The following is a 23,536-nucleotide window of genomic DNA, read 5'->3' as shown; positions in this document are numbered from 1 at the left end:
TCAAACAAGAAAAAATAAATGTGCCAGAGGGACCACAACACAAACTGATCTCGAGTAGTGTGCAAGGTGAGCACATTTCAGGTGTTGGATTAAAACTTTTATAAACTTTATTACAGATATAGAAGTGTAATGGTAAACATTTTTTATTTTCTTGCTTCATAGATACCATCGTCATATCCGGTGACAGTTCGGAAAAACAAAATGTTGCCAAGCTCAACGAATATTTTAAAGAAATGAAAGGAAATATTGCCAACATCAAGAAAATAATAAAAAACCTTGATAAAAATTTTGATGACATGTATAGGCTTTTTTCAATTGTTGTGCCACAAACCAGTAGCGCCCTTTCAGTGTAATACCAGTTTTTTTTCACGTGTCATATTGTACTATACAAATGTAATATATTTTTTTTTTTTACCTGCAATAAAACTGTTGCATTAACACTTTGTGGTTTATTCAGAGTATTTTACAAATATTAGTTAATAAAGGTTAATATGACTTTATAACTTTAATAGTTTATAAACTTCGGTCTGAAGTTTATACACACTACACAACAGAAACGAGATTGGAACGAAAATATTAAACGGTACGACCAACCAAATGAGGAGACAATCGTCCATTTGACAGACTTTAGACCATTGTGTCACTAAACACACTGACCCGACTTTTGAACGAGCTGATTATTGGATGAAAACCGTGTAGTGTGTACCCAGCTTAACACACAAAAACAGACACTCAAGAGGTCCCCCTGGTGTGAAGGATACAGTTGTCAAGGGCATACCTTCCCGGCTAATCTGAGCTGAGGATTGATAATGTGAAGGAGATCCAGAAACGTAGCTCTTGTGTCTGTGTACGCTGCCCTGTGATCACATCATTGGGGATGGTGCTTAGGCCACAGGAATCCTGAAGGGATTCCCATAATGATCGCTTGTTGCTGGCTGTAGCCTGTACGCACACACCACTCTACGACCATTGGCACCCATGCCCTGTGCATGAAATCTTAATATACTGTTAAACCCTGCAATACCCTGTAATATGTTACCCTACCAAATCTGTATTGAAGCTGTCCTGTTATCTATCACTCTCCCTCGCTCCTCCTTACAATCATGCATGCTTGCACATTTTCTCTCTCTTCCTCAAACACATATGTAAACACACATTCTCACACATGATCAAATTCCTCTCCACTCATATGCACTCATGCCTGCTTTCTCTCTCTCTCAATATTATAAGGGCACAGTCGTGCCCTTATATTAAAGTTACGTGTAAAAACATAATTTTACCATAGGGAATCTGCGAGAGGGGGCATGGTGTTTGAGGGTCTACATCTTAAAACGTATTAAAGCTATTAAACTGAAATTTGGCATGCGAATGGAGAACTGTCCACAGGTGCCGCATTTGAAATTTCAGAAAAAAAAGAATAAAAAAAATTTGACAAATTAGGAACAATCTAAAGTTCAAAATCTCGCCGTTTTTTTCCACTTCCTGTTTGCAAAAGTCGCAGTTTTTCCTTGTTTTTTTGGGAGAGTGTACAGGGCATTTAAAGACACGCTGTAAGTTTTGTTAGAACGCTATTAGGGCTGAGGAGTGCCTTTGAGGGTTCACAAGTTTGAGAAAGTTACAGTTTTTTTACAAATTTTGTAAAACATGCCCTATTTTAAAAATAGGGGATTTCAGAAAATTTCATAATGTTGCACATGTCAGATAGAGTCTTGTGCTGGGTGTAGTAAATGTGGCTTCAATTGGGAGCACAAATATGGCTGTGTGTTCCCCCGCATACCGATTTTGATTTTTAAACTAGACAAATTACAGATATTTACTGGCTGTAGGTGAGCTGGTTAGTGTTTTGGGTCTGAAGGGGGGCACACTGTATAATTTTTAGCCCTGGCACCGCTTTTATTTCAAAGTTTATCCCTCAGTGCGATGCTAGAGGAATGGATGGGGAATGCACTGAGAAAGCCATTTCGAGAGTGGAATGCACTCAGCTATCCATTCCGGCAGCTGAAATGGATGGGGAATGCACTCAGCACACAATTCTGGAAGCCGAAATGGATGGGGAATGCACTCGGCACACAATTCTGGAAGCCAAAATGGATGGGGAATGCCCTCAGCACACAATTCCGGCAGCCGGAATGGATGGGGAATGCACTCAGCACTCCATTCCGGCAACCGGAATGGATGGGGAATGCATGGAGAAAGCCATTCCGCTCCATGTGTGCGGCGGCTCCTCCTTTTTTTTATTTTTCTTCAATCAAGCAAAAAGATTCGTGGATCTTACAAATATGGGGCCCCCCTGGCCGAAGAACAGAAGACTGCAATCAACAATGGGCCCCCCCTGTGCAGAAGAACTGAAGAGATTTCAAGCATGGACATTTGGAAGTACAAATTTATTTGGAACAGGGGCAAGCATGGACATTTGGATACAAAATGTATTTTTGAATTTGTTTACAGACATTTTTGGATTGAAAGCTGCGGAGAAGAAAAGAAAACTTCATTGGCGAGTATATCGGGGATTTATTATTTTTAATAAAATATGTGGTGTAAATGAGGGTGTTTACTGTGGATTTATTATTTTTAATAAATGTTAGTGGTTGCAATTCGGGTGTTGTGATTTTGTTAACATTTTATTTTGTGGAACTACATGTCCCAGCCAGCCCTGGGTGTCAGGGCTTGTTGGCACTTGTGGTTCTCCAAGTGCCAACATGCCCTTGCTGCCGTGGGTATGCTGGTGCTTGTAGTTATACAAGTAGCAGCATGCCCACACTATTTAGGGCAACCTGGCTGGCTGGCACGTATAGTTCCACAAAACAAAATGGCGTCCGTTTGTTTTTTATGACATAAATCGCCGTTATTAACCTACACCCACTTCCCAGGGGTGTAGGAAGAGCCCTAGTGCTATCAGCACTGGGCTAGGTGTCCCTAGGTAGGGGGGCCCGCTCGATTTTTTTCAGTGGACCCCCTTCCCTAGGGAATCCAGTCCAGCGCTGAACAGCCTGGGGTTGGTTAGTCATTATGGCAGGGGGACCCCCGCCGCATGTCCCCCTGCTATAGTGCCTCCAACCCCGGCTGGTTTGCCTAGTGCTGGTTCCATGAAAATAGGGGGGGGTGGGGGGGGGGACACCACGCAATTTTTCCCCTCGATTTTCATGGAACCAGCAGTAGGCTGGCAGCACTAGGGATAACACTAAATAGAGGGGGGACCCCACGCTTTTTTTTTTTTTTTTTACTTTGATCTATTTTTAACACTTTTGACAGCTGCAGGAGCTCCAGCTCTATTGCGGAACAGTGTAAGAGTGATGTGTTTATACAACACGCTGCTAGCAACCTGCATGTTGTATCTGGTGTGTTTGAAAGCAAACTCTCCAGCTTCATACATTTGAGACTTGTATAGCTGCAGTGGCAAACAGTCTGGAGTTTGATCTCTATTGATTTCGCAAATAGCGATTTTGACAGAAGCACAACTCTGGCGATTTTACATGAAATCTTAGCTTCATACATCTGCGAGTTTCAACTCTCCTGAGAAAATCGCTGGGTTTGCAAACTCGCACCTTGATACATTGTTTCTTTCTAAGACACGCTGGCCCTAAACTACGATAAAGCTAAACTAACAAAAAGTAATAGTACTGCATGTGTGTATTCCAGTGAACACACAAATCTGTGAATTAGCAGCTCCACCATTTTGTGAGTGACAGCAATCTCAATCCATGATAGTGCTGAATCTGCAGCTAACCACAGGATGTGATGGCATACCATGTCTGTATTGCGCAAGGAACACGTCCATTAAGGTTTCTGCCTTAATCGTCATAATTTCATTGCTTTTTGGAGTTTAAGTGGAAGAGTTTCAATAGTTTTCTTACATTTCTTCGCCCGCGCTGCCCCCCCCCCCCCACTGGAACAAGCTCCCTCTCTCCATCAGAACTTCCCCTAATCTGTCCAGCTTCAAACGGGCCCTAAAAACCCACCTTTTTCTTAAAGCCTTTCTGTCTCCCACTTAACTTCCTACCTTATCTTCTGCCTCTGTCCCCCTACTCTCCCTCTCTCCCCTGCGTCTCTCTGTCTGTCCACCCCTCCCCTTAGATTGTACGCTCCTCTGAGCAGGGCCGTCTCTCCTCCTGTTTCCACCACTTCTAACTCTGCTCTCCAGCTACTTAGCCCTCCTCCTCGAGGGTCCTCCACCCCACGTCCACTCTCGCTCCCTCCTCCCCCCTGGGGGTCTTCCTGTCTTCCGCGCCCTCCTTCTTGGGCCCCGTCATTTGCGGATCCTCCCTCCCCCTTCCCCGCCCTCTCTAGCTGTGCATTGAGCGTACTGAGTTGCTGTGTTTACTGTACTGTGCTGTCTCCCATTGTATTGTGATTTTGTTTGTCTCTGTACGGTGCTGAGGATGCCTTGTGGCGCCTTATAAATAAATATTAATAATAATAATAATAATAATAATTTTAGATGGTGTATAAGGAACCTTAATCAGACATGTTAAACCGTAAGTTTTTTTTGTCTATGGAATATACATATAGACAAGTGTAAACAGAGAAGAAAGACTGATACTACACATACACAAACACATTATTTCTAGGGACGTTCACTGACCCCCGTGTTTTGGTAAAACCGCCCTTACGCGTTTTGGATCTGTATTTGTTTGCAAAAATATACTAAAATCACATAATTTGGCTCTTTTTTTATTATATTATTAACCTCAATAACATTAATTTCCAGTCAATTTTGACAACCTCACAGGTCACAATATTATTTCCATCTAGTTTAGGCCAAAGAATGCAGCGAGCTCCATTACCTGGTGACACCTTGGCTGGTTACCAAGTGACAGAGCAACAGAACAAACACATGGCAGTTTATAGCACATCTATGAAACATTTCCACACAGCAGTGGCAGAAAATATGGAATTGTTCTTGGGCCCTCCCACCCTTATGTTGGATATTAAAAAGGACATGCACATTTTAACAAACCAAGCACTTTAGAGACTAGGACTACCACTTTGTGTGGCTGAAGTGCTTAGATTGTTTAGGCCCCCACAAAACAAGCTACCAACAGGCTTAAAGCAGCTAAGCTAACAGTGCTGCCAATGAACTCTACAGTGGCAAGATGTTGTTGTCATCATCCTCACCCTCATAAGTTTGAACATCATTCTCACACAATATTAATTCATCCCCACTGGAATCCACCAAACCAGAAGTCTCTGTACTTTGATGTAATTGCTGGTAAAGGCCTTCTTTGTGGAATTTGTAGTTCATTTTGGTAAATCATCTTTTCCACATTTTTAGGAAGTAGCCTCCTACGCCGATCGCCGACAAAGTTCCCGGCTGTGCTGAAACCTCTGAGTACAAACTGGAGGGTGGGCAGCTTAGCTATTGCAAAGCGAGTTAGTACATGGGTGTTTAAATTGCCTTTGTTTCCTCCCAGTATCTAAAAGGACTGTGACATGTATTTCTATGCTGTCATTAAAATAATTCTCCACCATTCTTTGGATGTTGATAGTAGTATCAGGTGGAGTTACAGCAGTGGTGTCAAAATGTCGTGCTGACTCATGTGCATCACCCACTGTGTCTCTTGGAAAAGCTACATTTTTTCCTAGCAGCAGTTGTCTGAGAAACTGAAGGAGGAGAGGTTGTTGTGTCATGTATCACTTGAGCTGTGAACTTGCTCACCAGGTGCATCTCTTGAGATCTGGGTCAGTTGGAAATAAAGAGAAGGAATAGCTCTTAAACCTAGGATCAAGCAGTCGCCAAAATGTACTCCTCCGATTTCAAGATGTTGATAACTCTTAGTTCCAGGCAAAGTGAATAAAGTGCTTGCTCTACAAGTCCGACATACTTAGAGGAATTGCTTTGTTTCATCTCCACCCTCAATTTTTCAAGCTGTTTTTCCAAAAGTCTAATTAGGGGAATCACTTGACTCATTTCAAAGGTGACTACTTCGAATGGTTTCAGCACCTTGCACAACACGGAAAGTATTCTCCACTGCCCTGGACTAAAGTACATTCCCCCTCCTTTCCCAATGTCATGGCTTGTTCAGTAAGCATGGATGGCTTTTCGCTGTTCCTTCATCCTCCAAAGCATATAAAGGGTGGAATTCCACCATGTAACCACCTCTTGCTTCAGTTAGTGGCAGGGCAAATTAAATTCTCCTTGCAGCTGCTGTAATCTCCTACATGCTGTTGCTGAATGCTGCAAATGTCCCAACATTTTTTGGGCCACAAAAGCGCTGTACCACCAAGTTGATTGTGTGAGCGAAACAGGGAATGCTCTCACAATATTGGTGGCCTTATCAGAAATTACATATCCTGAGGAGAGTTCAAGTGGGATAAGCCATGTTGCAGTGACATCCCTTAGTTTTTCTAACAGGTTGTCAGCGGTATGCCTATTAGTGAAACCGGAGATACATAGACTAGCCTGCATCTGAAGGATCTGGCGTTGTTTGCTGGATGCTGCTGGTGAAGGTGATTCATCAGATGGAATTTGGTAATGGGGACACAGAACCTCAATTAACTGTCTAAAACCTGCTGCATTAATGGTGGATATTGGATGCAGATCGAATACTAGCATAATCGCCATGGCGGCTGTGATTCGCTGTGCGACTTGGTGACCGCTGTCCTACTTGCTTCCTCTTGCAAAGGATTGTTTAACAGACAATTTTTGTAAACTAGTAGTCTTCTTATTGGTCTGCTTCTGGGATGAATATCCACACCCCCCCCCCCCCTCGCAGCAGCATCGGGCCGAACACTCAAGGATTCTTCTGAGGAATACTGGATAGGGGAGAAGTCATCTAGTCTTAGCAACTTGAATGCAGGATTAACGCCAATCAAGAGTGAGACTATTAATGATGAAGGAGTTGGCTGTGTAGATTGCAGTTGGTTTGGATCTAGCTGAGAAAAGGCAGCAAAACTAATGCGGGGTTTGCTTGTTGTTGTTTTTTTAGCATAAGATTCTGATTTTCCCAAAAGCTTGCCATGAACTTACTTCACATGGTGTAACATGGATGAGTATCCTAGATGGTTAATGTCCCTACCTCTACTGACTGTGGCTTTACAAATGCTACAAATGGCTAGACAACCGTTGTCAGGATTTGGGGAAAAATTATTTTACACATAAAGAGGTGGATTTTTTTGGTCTTATGTCCAGGCATGATAATGGCCTTCTTCTTATCACTGGCAATAACTGCTTCCACTGGTGCAGGACTTGCACAAACAACATCCTCATCAAAAACACACATTACCGCCATTGTCAGCTACACAAATATCCCCCTCATCCTGTTGCAAATCCAAAGTGGCATCCCCAATTTCTAGATTACCAAGTATACTTGTGCTGCTCATCAACACATTTGCAGAAATGGTGAAAGGAGGCTTCTTTAGGAGTACAGTATCAGAAAGGTCAGACTCAGACATAGCACTCGTGGATAGACTGTCCTCAGGGATAGGTGACATTTCCGAACACACAGTTTGTTCTATTGCGTTACTGTTTTTTTCCAAGCACCAATTTTACGTGTTTTTTTGGCACCTCTTCTAGACTCTGAATGACAAGGTCTTGCATCATCATGAGAGACAGAAGATGCTTTACTGACAGTTGCAGAACTATCACTCAGAAATAAAGGCGAAGGCCTGAATCTTTCCTTGCAACTGCGTATGTAGAATGGCAGGTTAGCAATTTTATGATTTTCTACAGTAAACTTTCCCTTTATTTGAGGTGTTTTTTTCTTTACCAATGTAAAAGCTTGTTTTTTGGATTTCAGTTTCCCTGACTTAAACCCAGTATGCCCTTGAGCATAGGCTTTAGTAGATGTTGTAGATGGTCTAGTATCATCATGACTGATGCCAACAGCTGGTTGATGCTCCTACTCTTCTGTTGACTGATCATGATCCATATCGATGAAAACAAAATTTGTCCAAAAAGTAGAAATTTTTTTAACACACCGCGAGTCAGTGATTTGTGTTGTGTTGCAAGATAATGAGATTTGAGGGTGGCACTGGAGAGTGACAACAATGATGCTACCCCTTCTGTGTCTGCGAGCAATATCACGGAGCAATGGCACTGGAGAGTGACAAGAACAATTCTACCCCTCCTTTGTCTGTGTGAGCAATGGCACTGGAGAGGGACAAGAACGATGCTACTTCTCCTGTGTCTGTGTGAACAATGGGGACGGAGATACTTATGGAATTCAAAACCCGCAAGATCCAATGATGCAACAATAACGTTTTGCCTCAATGTCTAATCCGAGAAAGCGGGAGAGTACTGAGCCGGCTCGGTACTTGGATTCGCAATGTTCGGGGTGGCTCGGTTTTTAGAAAACCGAGCCTGCACAACTCTAATTATTTTTATCTTTAAACATACATACAAGAACACACCCACTAAAGGTTCCCTGTAGTTACATGTATATATAAATAAAGGATTGATAAAATATGTAGGTATATATAAAAAAAACATACACTGGCACTCTCTTTTTCATCACTCAAATGGATATTCCTTTAAACTTCCTTTTTTTTTTTTTATAAAACAATGTCTGTGTTCTTTTACACTCCCCTCCTCCAAGGGACTCATAGAACATGCAGAAAAACAATGAGAACTACATAGTGTAGATGGTATAAACAGTACATTGTAAACCCCTTCACCAATATGGTAACAAACAATGATTCAATATTCTACAAATCAACTCCGATAGTGCAAGATATCTTCAGGAAAAATCCCTAATGGGTATCTGCTTACAAAAACGGAGGTAGATCATGCACGTCAAGTAGGTGGTGGTCCACTGAATCACTTCCCAAAGACCACAGCCGTCCTGTAACCTCTAACGGCACATGTAATGAAGAATATACCAAGAAAAATCTTGTGCAATACTGTATAAAAATTTATTCCAAGGACAATAAAATAACCATTCCCACACAGAAATGGTTTAAAGTAAAACTCGTACCAGAGACAAGTTAACACATGCACATAGCAGGTTCTTTATAACGATGTAACATCAAAGATCCACATCTCATGTCACCTGTGAAACAGTGCCCTGGTCACATACTCTTCACACCAACGCGTTTCAACCCATAAACGTGGGTCTTTATCAAGGTATAATTGAAAACAAACAAACATTCTCCATATTTAAATAGTCCACAACTCCACAAATCTAAAGTCACATTTATTAAGAAAATCTAAAAGGGATGACAAATTTGCTAGCATCACTGTATATGTGCACCAGAAGCGCATAATGATTTTACCATGCAGAAATGTTGAATGGAGCTGTTACATTTACTCCAAAGCCTAAATCACCCGAAAACCCTCTATTGAATAAAGTAAAAAATCTGGCATTTTGCAAAATACATGCACATTCCTGATAAAATTTAACAAAATAAACTATGGCACATGTTGAAAAGTGGTGCTATGCTTAGAACTTTGAGTACATGTTATATTTGTCCCTTTATGAATAAGCAAATTAATTAGCAATGCTGACAGAAAAAAATGCAAAGATGCAAAGAATAAAACAATATTAACCAAATTACTTTACAAATCATATTTTTTAATACACAGAGAGTTTTTAAACAGTGCTGGTAAAGCTGTGGTTAAAGTATGGAATGTTATATTAAGAAAAGAAGTAGAAACATTCCATGATCTATATTGTTACAATGAATACTTTGCTTCTTCTCATACACTGGTGCTGGAAACGCAGAGAAAGGCGAATGGGCCCAAATGGCAGAGAGCATGGCAAACCTCAGGCAACAAGAGGCCATGACATACATGTTACGACCCAGGAAGGTAAGGAACCAGGTACTAAGCCAGATTGACGCTGGCAGGCCTAGAGGTGCGGAGACTAACGGGTTCCCCAATATTCACCAAGAACAGCCGCAAGGCAGGATGAACTTTGCTGCCAGGAACTCGCAGATCACAGTCCTCTAGGATGCCCCAGTGAGCAGTAGTGCAGAGATAGGAACTGGACAGAGGCGTACACAGGGGACCAATAGGTGCGTGGTCAGCAGGCCAGTAGGTACACAGTAAACAACCAGGAACATGATTAGCAGGCCGAAGCTCGGTACACAGGAGGCAATCAGGAGCATGGTCAGCAGACAGGGGTTCAGGGTACACAGAAGGCAATCAGGAGCGTGGTCAGCAGGCTGAGGTTTGGTACATAGAAGGCAGAGAAGGAGCGATTCCAAATAGAAGAGACTGTGCAAGACACAGGGATCAAACCAGGGGTCAGGAGCTGGCAGCAAAGTTGCTCTGACACTGGACGAGCGTCAAAGCGCTGTTTAAGTAACCAAGCAAGTTTGAAAAACCCGCCCCGAGCTGCCATCACGTGAGCAGTCACCCGGAAGTGCCGGCCAGCGACGCAAGGGACAGCACTGAAACGAGGACGGGTAAGTTGTGACAATACACTCTTGAAAGAATAATTGATTATGTGAAAGAGCTGGTTGTGGACCAATGCAATTTTTTGCACTAGTCTTTTTTTCTTTTTTACATTTTATTTTTATTAATTATTGTTCGTTATCATTTATGAGTTTGTTAATACATGGAAATCCTTTGTCTGATGCACAATTTTAACTTGTTTCTCTGCTTTCACCATGCAGTTTCCTCTCTCAGGAATATGTGTACATATTAGTATTTTGCTTATATAATTTAGGTGTATGTAAAAAGCTTGCATTAAATGTTTTAATATTTAATGCTCTATGCACTCTACTTTTTCTTTATTGGTTCCACGTACTTAAGAAATTGATATATCCTTTTTGGAGAGCATCAGGCAGTATTATTATTTTAAAACCGTGAATTGTTTTTATTGTAGCTATATTTGGTGCCTAAATTTCTCAGAGGTGTTTTTTCCTCTGATACTTTTATTATCTCTAAATTGTACTTTGATTCAACTCAAAATGTAGACATAAGACTGCAAGTTTAAAGATGTATTTTTTTTAATTCAAGTTTAGAGTAACTCTAAATCAGGCCCTGCATGTATCAAGAGTGTTTTCAAGAGTACCCAAATTACTGTTGGAATCTTACCCAACATAATTTACTTAAAGTACACAAATGTATTTGTTTTCAAGTGGACTAATTGAATTAAACAACTTTACAATAGCATGCGGCAAAGACTCTGGGTGCGAGAATATAACCAATTACTGTAATATAAAAGACATGGGGTACATGAGGTACTGAAAATGCACATAATTGTTACATATTACAATATGGTACATTTTATTGTGCATCTGGAGCAAAGATGTGTCACAAAACACTAAGCTTGCTTAAGACTTGTCTGGCTTCAATCAGTTTTATGTCATTTAGCAGGCTCATAACTACCAACATTTGGGTAGGTGGCATCAGGACACAGGGCATAACCAAAGCGTGTTCTCTGTTCCAATGTAAAGTTATATATTCTATTTTGGGGGGTCAGGACAATGAACATTTGATTTGTTGTTTTTTTTGTTGGCAATTGGATGTTAAAAAGCATTCAAATATATACTATTTTTAATACCAGTACTAAAGTAAGGCAGGATTATTATTTGGGGTCTAATTAGAAGTAAATATTACTTACCCAGCTGAAGTAGGATAACACTGCTGTGTGTCAAAGCCAAATTTCTTACTTCCTGGAATCACAGGAAAATGTAAAATTTAGGAGGAAAATAAAACTTATTTTTGCAATAATTATGTGACATAATAAAACCACTTAGTACATAAAAAGTAGAATCATACTTGTCCACTCTCCTAAAAAGTCCGGGAGACACCCGAATTCTGGGTAGGTCTCCCGAGAGAGCAGGCCAATCTCGCGCATCCGGCAGAAGTGTGCTTTGATGACACAATTGCCACAATTGCTTCATATTGAGTGTGCCTAAAATAGGTTCAACTGAGGCAGATGTCTCAGGCAGGAGATTGTGGGGGGCAGCAAAATGCAGAGAGTTAATTAACAAAACTCTAATTTTATTGTTGTAAAGGACTAACTTAGCGTTTCTACTCTACTCTTACTAACTTAGTGTTTCTACTCTTGTAGATGTAATAATGAAGGAAATTACAATTTCCCCCTTTTTACCCTTTATGATATATACTATTCTATTATTACTTATAATTGTTTGTTTAATGGATCTGAAGAAGCAACATTTCAGTTAATTCCTCAGGCAGCAGAATGACTAGGCTCTCTCCAGTAAACAGAAATTAGTTATGGTGATTTTCTGTATTAAAAGTGACATTGTTGGAGAGTATGGTCCTTCACAGAGTTGTTCCCTTGAACTATTTTGATGGACATTACGTGTACGAGAATCTACAATATATTTATAATGGAATGCATAATATCGTTTTGCAGAATATTAATAATACATGATAATTCAAATGATTTGTAAATAAAGATAATAAAATGTAGTTACGGTAGACAGGCCATATGCAGCTGCATACAAGATTTGATTATCAGCTCAAACTTTGACAATCAGATAACAGTTAAATACAGTCTTCTGAAAAGGACTGTATCTATCAAGTTAAAAGTACAGGATGAGGGTTTCAGGGATTGCTGAATTCAATTTCAGCAGTGTCTTTTTAAAGGGATAATGAAACATTACGTATTACACATTAGTTGCTTAGTTAAAAACCTATTACTTAGTAGAGCCAACCAAGTCTAAAATTGTGCATTTATAATTTGGCCTTTCGGTGCTTTTTTTGCATTAGCATAAAAAGACTATTATATATTAGTGCTTGTATAGGTATATTTTAATCCGTATGCTCACATAAACATTATTGATCTCTATGAAGAGATACAGCTACAGGGAACAGTCAGCAGAATATGTGCCATGTTATTATTACTGTTGGAGATACAAACTTTCAATGCTTTTTAAGTAAACATCCGTCTTTTTTCCCCACAGGTAAATGTGTAGGACCTGTATGCACATAGCTCTATTTGACCCAGAAATGCATGCAAATAGAGAGAGGAATTAAGCTCCTATGACTTGATGATTCATATTTACAGACTAACAAAGAGAAATGTCTGCATATAAACACAGAAATCATCAACATTCCATATTTATGTACCATACAGTTATGTATAGATCAAGGTCTCTTAAACTTGGTCCTCAGGAACCCTAACAGTGCATGTTTTCCACATCTCCTTGCTTTAGCACAGGTATATTCATTACTGACTGTGTGTAATAATTTATATATCTATATCTCACACACCACAAACTGGCATACAAGAAACATTTATAACAGAAATAAAATGGCCAGTAAAACATGGTATGGTAGAAAACCGGATAGAGAGAGAGAGAGAGAAAGAAGGAAAGAGTGAAAGAAAAAGAGAGCACTTGCATTCCTGTTGCATTTCTATGTTGTAAGAACATTGACCTGTTTACACACCAACACTGTGGGGACCTTAATCATAGTGGGGACAAAAAAAAATGAGGTCCCCACAAAGCTTAGCAAGGCTAATCAATATAGGTGGACCTTGTTGATATGCTGGGCATAACAATCTGTCATGTGCTCGCGAGTCGTTTTTGTCGGACCAAATGTGCGCATGTGTTTGATGTGGAGGTCTCCGGAGAGTGTGTGTGCACTTTTTACAACAAACAGGGATAAGACACGGTCGCATCTGTCTGCTGCTGAAAGTAGTGGGGACAGTGGAGCACGACAGAGCCCACCAGTGGCTCCAACTATAGCTCAGAGAGCAGTGAAGATAAATATGCCCCTGACAATTCGGAGGAGAGCGGTTCAGACACAAGCAGGGATGCCCCACTGCCCGGCAGTGACGCAAAGTGGAGGTACCCAGAGATGTGTTCTATGTGGGACCATTCTCGACCTGCTGACAGCGTTGTTTTAAACAGAGAAGGCCGGAAAGATGGCACAGTGTCCGCCCAAATGCTACTCAGAAACAGTGATGGCTCAAGGGCATATAACAAAAAGCAGTACAGTCTGTACGGTGAGAAGCCCTTCTCAAAAATAGCCTGGCATATGGAGCATGTTCACAGCAATGAAACTGAAGTAGCCTGGTCCATGAAATTCCCCAAGCACTCGAAAGAAAGGTGCATGTAATTTGCACATTTTGTGCACAATGCCAAAAGGTGATGAGGACAGGATGCGGTGTTCTGTTTACAATGAAGTACCTGCGGCGACACATGAAGTGATGTAAGCTAAATCGAAGGGACCACACCTGACAAAAACAGCCTTTGTGCACCTGTGCTCAGCCTGTTCCCCCTGTCATCAGTGGTGGCTTTTTGAAGTTCTTGAGCGTCACGAACCCGGATAAAATCTTACTCGCACTCAAAAATGACCTATGCATCATGCAGATGAGGCAGCATCTCTTCAAACGGGTCAGTTCTGATGTTGGCAGGCATGAGTACATCTGTCAGAAGCTTAGAGAAATGGGCAGGCTATTGATACAGGCCAGGGGCCTGATTCATTAAGGATCTCAAATGAAGAGGATACTCATTTCAGTCTCCTGGACAAAACCATGTTACAATGGAAGGGGTGCAAATAAGTGTTCTGTTTTACACATAAGTTAAATACTGACTGTTTTTTCATGTAGCACACAAATACTTGATAGCTTATTTGTACACTGACATTTAAAGTTGATATTTGTGTGTTACATGAAAAAACAGTCAGTAGTTAACTTATGTGTAAAACAGAACACTTATTTGCACCCCTTCCATTGTAACATGGTTTTGTCCAGGAGACTGAAATGAGAATCCTCTTCATTTAAGAACCTTAATGAATCAGGCCCCAGAAGAGCAATCCCCTTTAATCCCATCGAATTTTCAGCACGTCGTAGACACTGAAGCTGGTAGCTGGCTATGAAGAAGAGACAGGTAGATTTAAGAAATCCTCAGTGACGGGATGCATAGTCAGGACGCCGTTCTGGAGAGTCACGCTGGCTGAGACCCCGTTGTTCACATAAACTGGGAAATATGGGGTCACTCGTTCCCTAAAACCTCTCTGCTGGCTCTCTGAGCAACAAGGAAGATATTGTGCACCTGATGGTAGCACGGAACTCCAAACTTGTACTGCCACACCGCCCGACCTGACACTGCCCTCACTGGCTAATCCTTAAGGGACCGTGCAGCACCTGTGCTGGGCTACCTCCGCGGCTGCTGCATTTGCCCAGGTAGCCACTCTCCATTGGGCTCCCTTCCGCGGGACGGTGAGCGCTGCTGGGGACAGGCCTGTTTTTGGTCCAGGCGCCAGACCTCGAGTGGCACCTGCGCCGCCTACTTCCGGTGGGCAGGGCCAATGGAACCCGCCAGACAGATCCGGCCCAAATAGCTGGCCACAAAAGAACCAAGCGTCGAGGGGTAGTGCCTACCCACCATTCCGGAGGGACGGCAGGGCTGGGAACGCTGGGCAGGAGTGGAGACTGTGGACCGCTGGCCTGAAAAATAGGCGTTCTTCTGGAGCTGTGGCTGCTACTGGCTCCCCCTGGTGCCTCGTCTGTAGCTTCTCATCACCCTGCTGGGTGTGTGGACAGTGCTGATGATCCCTACTGTATGCTGGTGCAGTGAGTATCAACACTCACTGCATTTTCCCTGACAAGTCGTGTGGTGCTGATCATGCCACGGGGCTTGTTGCCGCCTTACATTCTGTGGTATCTGTGTCCCTACTGGTGCTCCCCTGGTATCTCATCCTAGCCTGTCACATTTGAGTCCACTCCACTTACCTTGCCTTCTACCAAGATGCACTCAAGTCTGCTGATCTCCTTTGCTTCATTCATTCATGGAACAATACTGCCCTCTCGTGTTGGTTGAAATACACTACATTTACTATTCATTGCTGTTGCAATTATTCCTATCTAGCTAATGTCTACCTGATGATTCAGTGACATTTCATAGGCCAGCTTCTGGAACAGTTGGTCAAATCACGGTCTCTTTATTTCCTCTCAATATCACCTGTATAAAAGACCCTGCTACATTGCTTCAAGTGCTACGCTGACAACATCTGAAAGGCAAGAAACCGGTGCCCAACTGTTAGGAGTACACCAACTACTATCATCTGTAGCGTCCATCAAGCTTTGTCACTTACTAACCTGCCTGGCACGTGAGGGTTTTTAATTATTGACGCTAACATTCACCTGTTGGCCTTTACCCGGACGCTGAACATGTGACCTCTCCCACTCATGCTGGACCAGGAAAGACCCCTATCATACTAATCGATGTAAAAGTGTGCACCCCTTTCACCTTCTTTCCTCATCCCAGCCCTTCCCTGCCTCCCTCATCCTCCTCAACTGAGTGTCAGTTCTCAGCTTTTCCGTCATGACCCACAAACCAAAGAAAGTGAACTCTGGGTCCTCTGCTAACTTTTTTGGTTCAAAGAATAAGCTGTCTTCCCCGCCTCTGGCACGTACAGAAACGCCAGGCTCTCAGCCGCCCTCTGATGTCCAGCTGGACCCACAGATCCAAGCTGTGATGACCAGTCTACTGGAAGGGGTCAAACAAACATTCCACCAAGAACTTTCTAAAGTTGTTAATGACTTTAAAACCGAACTAACTTCACTGGGCAACAGATCAGACGTGCTGGAGACAAAAACAGACGATCTCTGCCGCTCACAAATTACGATGGACAACGAAATTACCCGCCTTCGTAATGAAGTTGAGACCCTCAAGGAAAAGCAGGAGGATTCTGAGAATCGGTCCCGTCGCAACAATATTCGTATCCGTAATGTTGCTGAAGAAATCTCCCCGGCGGACTTTCAGGCTTTTCTTAAAGACCTTTTTCAACATATTCTCCCGGGGCTCTCTGACACTGACTGTTTGATGGACCATGCTCATAGGGTTCTTCGGGCTCGTCCTGCCAATGGTCTGCCTCCTCGAGATATTATAGTGCACCTGCACTATTTCCGCACATGGGACCGCATCCTCTTTGCGACTAGGGATCTGTCTGTTCTCTCTTTCTAGAGCATGGATATCCAGCTGTTTCAGGATGTTGCTCCCTCCACAATTCAGAAACGGAGAGATCTGCAGCCTGTCACTAGGATTCTGCGACAGCATAATTTCCAGTATCGTTGGTGCTTTCCGTTTCAACTTCAGGTGTTTGCAGCCAACTCATCTCATTATATCAAAATGGTAGACCAAGGACAGGAATTATTAGCTAAATTGGACATCCTTCCTGTGACGACTGCTCCACAGACCGGCTCTCCGAAGGCTCAACGATCAGCACCTCCACAACCAGACTGGTCCCATTCCTCCCGCCGCAAAGTCCGAGATGCTACGCCCACATGATGTGTCCGTTATTGTCATTGGTTCTTTGCTTTGTATTTGTTTTGTCTTCACAGGTGGACTTCCTACACGGGTTGGAGCCTTGAGCTCCTTGTCTTTATCTTTACCTTACACCAGTTTCTTCAAGTTATTAGTTTGTTAGTATATTTATAGCGGTATTTACTTGTCATTGCGTTTACTTTGAATTATCATGTTGCTGCTATGACCTCTTGTGTTTTTTCTTGGTAAGGTGATTCCTGTTCTCTCTACCCCCCTTCCCTCCCTTTTATTCCCCTCCCCCCTTCCCCTAAAGATATAAAATTTTAGAGCTCTAATGCTAACATGTGGTTAATGCACACTGTTTTACGGTTAGTTAATATTATTTTATTTTTTTTCTTAAGACTTTATTTGGGTCTACGTTCTTGATCTCATTGCATTCCATACACAGGACCACCCCCCACGCACCCTTTGATATTGTTTATTGTTATTTGTATCCAAATTTCACTATGTTTTTGAACCCCTCCTGGGTTCCTTTTACACAGGGTTTACGCCCAATTGGGCCCCCTCTTCCTTTTCTTTTTCCTTTCTTTTCTCTCGACTTTCCTTCCTTATTCCCTCCCTCATCTCCTCTCAAGGACGGTTTAATAACTTACCCCTTTCCTCCTCATTATTAGTCATGTTGCCAGGATTTAACGCTCTTTCAGTGCTATGGCCCTAAAAAAAATTAGATCAACGTCATCGGCCTCAACACCCCTCGTAGACGTACGATGCTGCTGGGAGCCTGTAGGACTGAAAAAGTGGATATTGTTTTTCTCCAGGAGACGCACTTCACTGGAGTCCATTCTCAGCTTCAGGGTAAGCAGTTTTCTCAGACTTTCTTTGCCTCTGCGGATTGCAAGAAGCTGGGAGTGCAAGAAAGTTCCCTTCTTGCACTCCAACACTTATGCATACCCGGAGGGTTGCTTTATATTGGCGGGTGGTACCCTGTAACTCTGGTTTCGGTCTGTGCCCCTAACCAGAAACAAAAGCCTTTTTTTATCAGACTCTTTAAATGCATTGAACGGTTGGCGCGGAGTCATGTGATAGTGGATGGTGATTTTAAAGTGACCGTTGATTCTGTCCTGGATAGGTCTTCCCCTTCTTCCACCCGGTGGCGCACTCGCACTTCTTTAGAATCGACCTCTTAAGCCACACTCCTCTATCATCACCGCATGTATGATTCCTGGCGGCTCTGTAACTCAGATGCTAGGGATTACACCCATTACTCTGCCCCTCATCACCTGTACTCCCGCATAGACGTGATACATGTAATCCATGCACTTATTAGCTTGACTGCGGCTTCTAGGAGAAAGGCTACAGAAGAGGTAGCTAGTTTAGAACATAAAATTGCCTCTCTTCTTTCCCAACACCAGTCCCTTCATGACCCCGCCCTGCTCACTCAAATTACCTCACTGAAAGGCCAACTTAACACCCTTCTTTCTCGTAGGACTGCAATTACTATGCAGAAACTTCAACAAAGGTACTACGATAAATCTGATAAAGCAGACTCTGTTCTAGCCAGAAAGATTCGTTAGATGACCCTAGGCTACATCGATAAAATTTGTTGCTCACAGGCGGGCGGAGTTACTTACGACCCCAAGGAGATAGACATTTCCTGAATTTTACTCCTTTTTTTTTTTATAATTTATCCCCGCCACTTCCTCCTCAAAGCGCTCACACAGTTCCGACTCTAGACGAATATCTAGCTACCACCCCTCTCCCCAGGCTCACTTCGCAACATCTAAAGTCACTGAACGCAGACATCACTCTGAGCGATGTATTGGTGGCCATTAAATCCCTGAAAGCCTCTTCAGCTCCAGGCCCTGACAGTTTCACCCCACAATATTACAAGAAGTTTGCTACAGTACTGGGCCCACATTTGACATCCTTCTTTAATGAGATCTTGGGAGGAGCAACATTTGACGCTGCCACTACCAGAGCCAACATCATTGTCATTCCGAAGCCAGGGAAGGACCCAGCCCTCTGCTCTAGCTATAGACCAATATCCCTCCTCAATGTAGACCTTAGAATCTATGCAAAAATTTTGCCTCCCCTCCCTCATCCATCCCGCCCAGGTGGGATTTATTCCGGGGCGTTAAGCCCCTGACAACACGAGAACAATTGATCCGATACACAATTCACAGGGGGAAGCTCCCCTCCCTCCTTATGTCACTAGACGCTGAGAAAGCATTTGATCGCATCTCCTGGTCATTTATGGTTGGGGTGCTGGGACCGATGGGTTTCTCTGGCAAATTTATGACTAGCATCTCAGCCCTGTACCACTCCCCGTCGGCCACAATCTCTGCAAATGTTCTGACATCGGCCCCCTTCACTATTGCCAATGGCACACGGCAGGGCCCGCCCCTCTCTCCACTCATCTTTGCCCTTATCATAGAGCCATTAGCAGCCAGAATCCAGGCTAATCAGCAGATAACAGGCATTCCGGTGAGTAGTTCTTCTCATAAGATGGCTCTATATGTCTTGTTGACTATTACAAACCCGATTTTTTACATTCCTCCTCTCGTGGACGAACTAGATCTCTATGGCCACTTTTCGGGTTATAAAGTTAACACTGATAAGACAGAAGTCCTGGACTTTTACGTTTCCCCAGCAGAATAAGTGTCACTAGAAGGTTCCTTTCCATTTAACTGGCATCTTCAAAAAATTAAGTACCTTGGGGGTATATCTGACTAAGCATCTTCACCAGCTTTTTCAGGCCAACTTTCCTCACATTCTAGCACAAATTAAGTCGGATCTTACTTCATGGTCACAGCTATACATTTCCTGGATAGGCCGTATTAATGCGGTCAAGATGAATATACTCCCTAGGCTCCTTTACCTCTTTCAAACCCTTCCCATCCGGGTCCCACCTATGTTTTCAAGTTTCTCCACTTTCATATATCTCAATTTATCTTGTCTGGTAAGCACCCCCGAGTCCGTTTTAAGCTTTTACAGAGAGCCCCACGGGGAGGAGGACTGTGAATACCCGATTTCCGATGCTACTATCTCTCCACTCCGCTCGCTCAATGCGTTCTGTGGTGTAGTTCAACACCCTCCAGGGTTTGTGTCGAGATTGAGGCTGAAAGTCTGGGTATGCTATCTCTATCCACTCTCCTATGGCTCCCACGGGCTCGTCGTCCAAATCGTGTCTCACTTTATCCGGTCATTACACACTTTCTGGCGGTTTGGGACTCATCCTCTCAGAAATTTGGCCTTTTCCTCAATCCCTCTCCCCTAATACCTCTATTTAGCTCCTCTGACTTCGCACCGGGTCTTTCCCCCAAAGGTTTTTTCTCGTGGACTTCACAAGGGGTTCATTTCTTAAAAGATCTCACCTCCACGGTAGTGTTCCCCTCGTTTACAGACATCCAATCTTGAATGGATATTCCCTCTAAATTTTTCTACCAATTTCTACACACAGCTAAAACTCGCCTCTCTTCCGTCCCCTTACCACGTTCGAAAATGTCTGTCTCCGCCAGTCCTCTACGAAAGGCCTTATTTCAACACTATACTATGAACTCGCCCCACCTTCTACAGACCTTAGAGATTCCCATGAACTAGCCTGGAAACGTGACTTTGGTGAAGCCCTTTTAAGCAAAGAATTGTCGGAGATATATGAGAATGCTGCCTCCAGTTCTATCTGTGTTAAAATAAAAGAGAATGTCTACAAGGGACTGTACCGATGGTACTACGTTCCCTCCCGGATTCATAAAATTCTCCCAAACTCTTCTGACCGCTGTTGGCGGGGGAGCTCCCATGAGGGTAACTTTACCCACATATGGTGGGCCTGTCCCAAATTGACAAACTTCTGGGCCGAGATTAAACAACTGATCCAATCGGTACTCTAGGTAACTATCCCATTAGAACCTAAATTTTTCCGCTAGCCCTTGGGAGCGCCCACAGCGACTCGACACCAGAATAAGCTGGCTAGACATATCTTTTCGGCAGCCACCTGCCAAATCGCAGCAGACTGGAGGCAGCAGCCTCCATCACTCCAGGCCATTATTAACAAAGTCTGGCAGGTACAGCACCTGGAATATATGACCAGCATCATCATATAGGACATATAGATGGTTCACTAAGGTGTGGACGTTTTTCGAGGCTTATTCCCCTTTCACGTGACACTTCACCTCCATTTGTCCGTCCTCCTCCCTTCAATCCCTCTCCTTTTTCTTCTCTGCTACAATCTAGTCTTTCTTTTCCACTCTCTGCGTCATGCCCTTTTTTCTCGTGGCATTTCGCTTTCACATCTTTAAAAAATTTCCTGGTCATTCTCTCTATACGTAATTTGACCCATCTGCATTGATTTCTCACAGTAATACGTTGATTGTATCACATGTTTTCATTGATGTGTACATGCTCGTTTTCACTGCATGTTGGTGATTTTGTTATTTGACATTGCAAAAATAAAAATTAAAAAAAAAAAAAATTCTCAGTGACACTCAAGGTCGGGCATTACTTGCAAAAGATAGCAAGCATTGTGAAGTGCCGAGCCATGATGGAGGGCTGCACTGCTGTCGTTTAAAATGCATGCAACATCTGGAAGATCTATGAGGCAAGATTGAATGAGTTGATCTCATCAACTGCCTTGACAACTCTTAAGGAGTCCAAGTGGAACATGCCTCAGCTCTTACCTATCACGGAAGATATGAAAAAGGTGTGCTTATACTTCGATGAGAAGCTGCAAGCCTGAACTTAACAACTGGGCACTGCTTGTGAAAGTCATCCTGGCACAGGCAATCTTGTTTAATCGAAGAAGGAAAGGGAAGTTTCCAAGATGTTGCCGACTACCTTCACTTCAAGAGATATTTCGGATCTCCATGAAGATATGGCTCTAAAGCTTTCCGAGGTTGAGAGGAAGCTCTGTCGGCATTTTACTCCTATTGAAACCTGGGGAAAATAAGGGAGAAAAGTCCCCATCCTGCTGACACCAGCCATGCAAGGCGCAATGGAATGTCTCACAGAGAAGCATAAAGAATGTGGAGTGGCTAACCAAAATGTCTACATTTTTGCCAGACCAGCTGCCTTGTCACACTTCAGAGGCTCCAACTGCATACTACTGTTTGCCTGAGAGTGTGTGGCCAAACATCCCAACAACTGACTTCCACGAAACTTCGAAAGCCTGTTACCACTCTCTCAAAGGTCCTTAACCTAAAAGACACAGAACTGGATCGGTTGGCGGACTTCCTTGGGCAAGACATTAGGGTACACCCATCAGTATTGCCGCATCCCAGAAGGTACCCTCCAACTTGTTAAGATCAGCAAATTGCTAATGGCTCCAGAGAGTGGCAGACTGGCTGAATTCAAAGGCAAGATTTTAGGCGAGATGCCCATTGTTCCAGACGGTAAGGTGTAAATTTTGTGTGTGATGTGTGCTTTTGACTTTTACCTCGGTCGATAACATATCGGTTTCTTATCAGAACCGATCCAGCTACAGATCAGATGATGAGCAATCCTCAGTGACAAAGGAACAAGTGGCCAAGCATTCAGTCGAAACAACCACGTCAGAAGAAAGACGGTGTCGGAACCCAGCAGCACCGGACCAGTGCCCAACCAAGGCTTCCAGAGGTCGGCGTAGCGCACAGTTTCATTTGGAAAAAGCACTTTGCCTTCTCTGTATTTCGCAGTGTCGTAATGAACCGCTCTGCTTCCTTTCAGGTTGTAAATAAGTGGGGTGAAAAACCTGGGGCAGAGAGGAGATCCAATTAGTGGAGAAGCACATAATCAAATTTATCCAAACATGTCGTGTGCTAAACAAATGTGACTGTGTTGCATGCGTACTCTCCCGCAATTTCCGTGAGGCTCCCAAATTTAAGGGAGTCCTCCCGGAAGAGTAGGCAACCCTCACAGGTTCTAAAAAATGCCGAAATGCACGGCATTGAACCTCGTGGTGGGGCTTTATCACATCAGTAAGCCCCACCCCCCGCTATTCAATGCCGTGAATTTAGGCATTTTATAGTGGGGGCGTAGCTATGGTGACGCAAAGATGTCACCACGCCCCCTCCTATCCCTGTCACATGACCTGTCCTCCCGGAGGACAGAGTCACAAAGTATGCAACGATGCGCATGCCTTATGGCTGAACCAGCACTGAAATATGGGAACTGGTTGGGGTTGAAATTCTAAGTTCTACATAAACAACCACATAACAGCTTTAAAGAGTGATAAAACTTGTTGAAATTATATGCAGTGGTTAAACAGGGCTGTAACCTCCATGGCTAGGAGTCAGTGGATGCGGGCATGTCCTCAGACAGCCAAAATACATGAAACTTTCCACCATCTTGAAGTCCGTATTAGTACATTAAGCGAGTCAAAGTGTAAATCTCAAGTGGTAACTCTGGTGGCAAACAGCTCCCACACATACCCATA

The 23,536-nt window shown here is 43.1% G+C and overlaps 1 protein-coding gene across 1 annotated transcript in view; it reads right to left on the bottom strand.

Annotated features, from left to right (window-relative positions):
* Window positions 1–23,536, bottom strand: part of LOC142104232 (C-signal-like) — a 73,504-nt gene that overhangs the window by 47,964 nt on the left and 2,004 nt on the right. Inside the window, exon 2 of the mRNA XM_075188796.1 lies at window positions 11,508–11,559. Coding sequence (XP_075044897.1) covers window positions 11,508–11,559 — 52 coding nt within the window. The remainder of the gene's footprint in view (window positions 1–11,507; window positions 11,560–23,536) is intronic.

Source organism: Mixophyes fleayi, chromosome 10 (assembly GCF_038048845.1).
Source record: "Mixophyes fleayi isolate aMixFle1 chromosome 10, aMixFle1.hap1, whole genome shotgun sequence".
NCBI lineage: Eukaryota > Metazoa > Chordata > Amphibia > Anura > Limnodynastidae > Mixophyes > Mixophyes fleayi.
Note: the sequence above shows the minus strand (reverse complement) of the source record. Positions and strands in the feature narration are given on the sequence as shown.